Source organism: Copidosoma floridanum, unplaced genomic scaffold (assembly GCF_036245765.1).
Source record: "Copidosoma floridanum isolate Cflo_tuat_1 unplaced genomic scaffold, Cflo_Japanese_pri ptg000007l, whole genome shotgun sequence".
Classification (NCBI taxonomy): Eukaryota; Metazoa; Arthropoda; class Insecta; order Hymenoptera; family Encyrtidae; genus Copidosoma; species Copidosoma floridanum.
This window is the reverse complement of record NW_028321884.1, coordinates 2,831,547-2,837,546: the sequence shown is the minus strand read 5'-3', so window position 1 is coordinate 2,837,546 and position 6,000 is coordinate 2,831,547. Positions and strand designations below refer to the sequence as shown.

At 39.3% G+C, this 6,000-nt stretch overlaps 1 protein-coding gene across 1 annotated transcript in view; it reads left to right on the top strand.

Annotated features, from left to right (window-relative positions):
* The first annotated feature begins 350 nt into the window (after positions 1-350).
* The window catches only part of Bsg (immunoglobulin domain-containing protein Bsg), a 26,715-nt gene continuing 21,065 nt past the window's right edge, over positions 351-6,000 (top strand). Inside the window, exon 1 of the mRNA XM_014353708.2 lies at positions 351-1,090. Coding sequence (XP_014209194.2) covers positions 1,012-1,090 — 79 coding nt within the window. The 5' untranslated portion in view covers positions 351-1,011. The remainder of the gene's footprint in view (positions 1,091-6,000) is intronic.

Here is a 6,000-nt window from a genome sequence, read left to right as displayed (position 1 = left end):
CGGCTAACTTGACAGATCCAAAGTGTCGAGGAATTTTGAAATTATTTTTTAAAAGCCAATACCCGATAAATTGATTAATTCCAATATTAAGATCGACTGTTTGAATCATTTTGTTATAAACTTTAAGAACACAAAGTGGCACCGTGTTAATTAATAACCGTCAACGAAATCGATCACACAGCCGCAAATACACGGTATAGGTATAGATAGAGGCCAAGGGTGGCCAAGGGTACAGTGGATTCGCGCGCCACCCCTGGTATGACATCACGCAGCACTAGCAGTCAGCACCAGCAGGGGTGCAAGAGAAAGAGAGATACGTATATGTTTACACAAGTAGTATACCCGTTTATTGGGCGGCCATTACCGTGCGGCCTTGCCGTGGTCTTGTGATTGTTGCGTTCGTGTATACGCTTGCGAGCTAGTGTATATCTTATACATACTCACTCGCCTCTACATCGTCATCGCCGAGGAAGCGAGAGTGACTCTGTTGACGAATCTTTTTTATAATCACTCTCTCTCTCTCTCTCTCTCCACCTGTCAATCGTATACACAGAAGAGGGGGACCGAGATACGACAATTCTGGATTCTAGAGCACGCAGATGCACGGCATTCGGAGTTATTGTGCGTGACAACACTTTGACGTAAAAGAGGAACAGGAGGAGGGACTCGCGGGTGCGCCTCTCACCCAACTCGACATTTACAACAGTAGTGTGCTGCAGCAGGGGAGTGTTGGGTGTATGTGTGTGCGCGCGCCTCGCGATTGAGGTTAGGGTTACGTTGGAGGAGGAGTAACAGCAGTAGAGCCAGCGAGCGGAGGGGCCAGGTCCAACTACTTCGGCAATTGTGTACAAAAAAAAAAAAAAAAAAAAGCAACCGACCTCCTGGTGGACGAACGAAACCAAGGGAAACACGATCCCCTGGGGGTTTGCTGTTTCATCGGGAAGCGGAGCATACAACTGCAGCAGTGGAAACAGTAGGACAACAAATAGGCAAGACGACAGCGCAGCCGAGATGGAGAGCCTGGCCGCCTTCGTGATGATCGGCCTGCTTTTATTAGCGAGCAACCTCGCCGAGGTCGAGTCGTCGTCGAGTAAGTACCCGTGCCAATTTTTCACCGACCACCCCGGTTGTCCACCCCCTCTTTTTTTTCGCGACACTGTCTATTTTTTCAACCCCCACAGGCGGTGATGAACGAGCCCCACGAAGCACGTACCCACACCTTTTTTTTACTTTTTTTTTAACTCTATATTACTCTCTCGGAATATCAACGGCCCCCTTTTTCTACTTCGTTATCCATAAGATCTATGTTCTTGTACACACGCAACACTTGGTGTCACAGCACTTCACGCTGTAGATAATATCTTTACTTGTGCTCTTTTTTTTTTTTTTTTTTTTTTTTTTTTCTACGTGTTTCCACACCATTTCTACTCCTTCTCTACTGTGTGTTCCAATTGTGCACGGTATATCTTGTACAAAAGGGGAAAAACCGAGCCAAGCCACACCGCGACGTATAGATTTTCGCGTGTCCAAGGTCTCGCTCGCACGCATCACGCAAGGAAAAGCTCTGATCCATCGCTCGGCCGAGCTTTTACACTTTTCCCAATTTACTTCTTCTTCTGATTCTCACTCTTTTACACTTGTACTTATTAGCTCTTGTGCGAATGATGGGGTAAATTTTTTAAGAAATGCTTTTCCATACATGAATGGTCATTCAGGTTGTTGCGACTTGTTCATTTTTTCATTAAATCCAGAGGAAGATTCTGTACTGTTCGTTATCTAATCTCTAATTGTACGTATCGCGTACGCAGGGATTTTCGCATCAAAGATCGTAACTCTAGTCATTATTGTGTGTCCTTGTGTCTGCGAAATTTGTTTGGACAGCGATAGTCGTGCTTGGAATGGAGGAAAAAACATCGTCACCGAGAGGGCAATATACGTGTATCCACACATAAATAGACAGACGACAACGGTAGAGTGTAGCAGTCGACGACACGTGTCCTTGACAGAGAGAGAACGAGAGCAAAAGAGCGTGTGTGTGTGTAAAATAAGAAAAGAGACAGTATTTTGGGCTTGTATGAAAAAAAAAGAGAGAGCTTGGATACTTACCTAACATTATAATAATCGCACTGGCCTATACGTGTAAGCAATGTAATTTCTGTGTATACGACGAGAAGAGCAAGCTCCCACTCGATCTCGAGTTTCTTTATTTCGTTCTCTCTTTTGGTGGTGCAAGCTCTGAAAAAAGCACAGTCAAGCGAAGAACGCGCGCATGCTCCGCACGCCCCACGCATGCGTTTTCCAACGCCACTTTCAGCCCACATGAAAGAGAAACGTTATTAATTATATCCCCCTGTTTTCTTACCTTTTTTATTCTCGTAATACGTACACACGAGCACATTGAAGTGTATTTTTTGCACATGCCCACCAGAAAGTCGATAGGTGAAAGAGTTGTTTTTGTTAACAGGTATGTCCATTGGATGAGAGTTGATCATCACGAACTACCGTCTAATCGACTATCTTTTTATGTTATACTTTGTTTTTGCCGTGCTGATGTGTCTATTTTTATGTTACCAGCTGAAGTCTGATGTTTCAGTTTGACAGCAACACTTACATCTATTGTAGAGACGCCAGAATATCACAACACATGGTTTTGGTGGTTTTTAATTTTCCAATATCTTTCATACATTTTATCGTGTTTCAACTTTTTTTTAATTGACCTAATTCATTTCGCCGCAATACTTTCATACCTATCTCGCAAATCTTTGTTTCATCATTACATTCAATCAATCGATAATTTAAAACGTGTACACACTGATATTGATAAGGATTAAATCCATTCATTTTATAACGCTAAAACTCTGGAAAATATAAATTCCGGAGTATTCGGAATAAAAGCCATAAATAAAAATGTTCCACATATTCATAGAGAAGCGGACTGGAAAGACTGCTGTTTATCACTCGTCAAAATAACAGTTCAACCGCGTTTATGTCAATGAAGATCAATGTACGGTGTAAAACACATCAAGATACTTGAACGACGAAACTTTGAAATCACTATACTAGAGAAGTAGCATTTGCCTCTAATTTGTCTCATTCACGAAACATCACGTCTTTAATATAGGACCAAGAGACGCTCCTTTGCCCTGGTACAGTACACTTGTACACACATATAGAGGCCACGTGTCTACGTTCCAACTGAGCCACTTATTGGTGAGCTGGTGAATCGATTTTCCCGACTACCGGCTAAAGGCGCACGCCTACACCGACTTGCAAGCTGTACAAACGAGATCTCATCGAAAGATGCGTCACCGACAACCTCGAGTGTATATAATATCAAAACCTTCGGATTTGAGGAAAGAATGGACTTGTTCGCCTTGTATCGATACTCGTTTGCTCTTCGATCCTATTTTTTGTCGTTTATTTTTCTTCGTTTTTTCTCGTTTCAGTTTCAAGATGTGTTTAAAGTTTGATTGGAGTCATCATTTTTTTTTTATTCTTGTTACTTAACAAATTCGTGCCTCATTGTGCCTCATTTAGAAATGTTGAAACCTCGTCTCAATCTACTTATTTTATCAGCCGATTACTAATGCAATTTATAGCGCTTTATTTCATAAAATGACGTTATCCTGTAAATTAACAAAAAAAAATTGTAACACATTTTAATTTTAATAATGCGTTCTTGTCACGCCTTTGTCTTACGTAAAACATCCCCGAAAATAGCAATTGTAACAACACTACGTTGCAGTATTGTAGATTGTTGTGAGATAAAAGCGCGTATCGACGCAGCAACAAAAACATACATTTCCTCTGTTGTGTTATTCTTTCTATGCGTCATCGTGTGCATGGCGTGTCTCGTCTTTGTTTGCGCAGAGGGAAAGAATTAAAGTCAGTTTTATTTAGTAAAATGCGGCCGGGCCGTTACCACTTTCATTTGACGCAAACAACAAAAGCCAACAACACCAGTAGCTATCTAGTACTCTCTGTTTTCAAAAATTGCGTTAATTGTCACTTAATGGATCTCCCTCCCAACTAGATGTTGTCTTTTTTTTGCCGCTGTTGTTTCCATCGCTACTGCTGTTCTTTTATCGTTATCTAAGTTTTTCAGCAACGGCAGTGTATTGAATTTCGTCAAAAACACCCATCTCCCGTTAGATTTAATTTATTCCAATGAAACGGTGAAAGCCATTTTATTCGTTGTTATGTTTGCTTGTGTTATGTCGTGCCGCCGTTTGCGAGAATTTTCTGATTTTACCAGCTTCCCGTTCTCTCTTATGTGTTTTTTTGCTAGTACTACAAAGGAAAATTAATTAAACGAAATTAAGTACAGTGCGAAGAATTCACATCTGTTAAAAATGCTCTTTTCTTTTTCTTTGACGTTTCAGAGATAAACGACTGATGCGATTGCAGTTTTTTTTTTTTTTTTTTTTTTTTTTTTCTTTAATGAAAGCGCTAAGTAAAATTACGTGAATTAATTACATTACGTCGAAAGCAGTGCCCTTCAGAATGTTTGCCAATCAGAGTAAATTTCTATCTCCGAAGTAAAAGCTCTCTCTGAACGTACAAATAAGATGGCAACTTGTTTGATGAACTGTATTTTACGACCGAAACGAATTTATCTTTCAGAGAAAAAAATCTCTCTTTTATTTTCAATCGTGATTTACTTTTAGAAACTAGATTGGTTTGTTTGATAAAAGCTTGCTTGCTAGCGTGACAAAGTATCCAAACTTTTTCGAGTGGATCAATTTTTCTGTGTCTATTTCACAATCTATGTATGTAGAAGATGCCAGGCACACAATACATTTGTGATTGTTAATTCATTTTCTTTGTTGAAACTAAAACGGAATATTGTAGAAATAAAAGTTATAGCTTTAACGTGTAAATAGTATAATTCAATTCAATTATTTCATTGATACAAGCGCTGTTTTAAACTGAAAAAATTGCCATATATATTACGACAGCGCATTTCTCTTAATATATTTATGATATCGATGTATTTTAGGTGTTGATGTGTACGTATCTGACTGGCTAAAATTGTAACACAAGTAAGATATTTAATTGTTTGCCAATCTTTTTAGCTTCAAAAATCCTCAATCAGACCCCCGGCGTGCACGCGGTACCTTGACTTGGCAGGCTGAAAAAAAAAAAAAAAAAAAAAAAAAGAAAGAAATGTGGCTCTGCAATTCTGTCAGCAGAGTGCGTCAGGTGTGTTCAATAGATATTGACGCAAGAATGTCACTTCCTCATAGTTATATTGGCGTGCAGTGCTGACGAAGGAGCATGTCGATTCGATTCACTCGACGACGGCTGTCCTCTTTCTCGGTCTTCATCTGGCGTGCACTCTTTTAAGATACACTCGACGTGAGTTCATTCACTCGAGAAAGTCGTGTATAAATATAGTTATAAACGCCACCACCCCCTTTTGAAACTTCCAGTCTGTCTTTTGAGTTGTCACTTGATAAGACTCCCAAGAATATTTCTTACTCGAGATGGGTACGATAGATTCGCAATGTATCGATATCTCAGTGAGCTAATGTTTTTGTCCTCAATGTTGCACATAAAAATAAACAACGATGAGAAAGATTGGCTGGATGTGACGTTGCTGTCTGTAGTTTGCAATGCATCCATTGATCTTTTGGCGGGTCAGTGGAAAATATTTGCGCATAGTAACTGTAAACTTGTCGATGTTATGTGAATTGCAAGAATGCATCTGTTCAGTATAGGCAATTACTGTATTTATTATTTATGGTTTTAATCACAAGCTACGAATGAAAAATATTGTACTATACAACAACAGTAGAACTTTATTAAATGTGCACTCTTCAAGGGGTGTTATTGTTATTGTGATTGTGGAAGTCAAAGATGTCAAATTTATGCTCTTGAGTATTTTTTGACTTAATTTTCCGCTTGCACGATAATATTAAATTGTTAATATATATAAAATATCGCTTTGGAATGTTATCAAGTTTGTATTTTTTGTTTTTGTTTTTGCTTACTGCAACA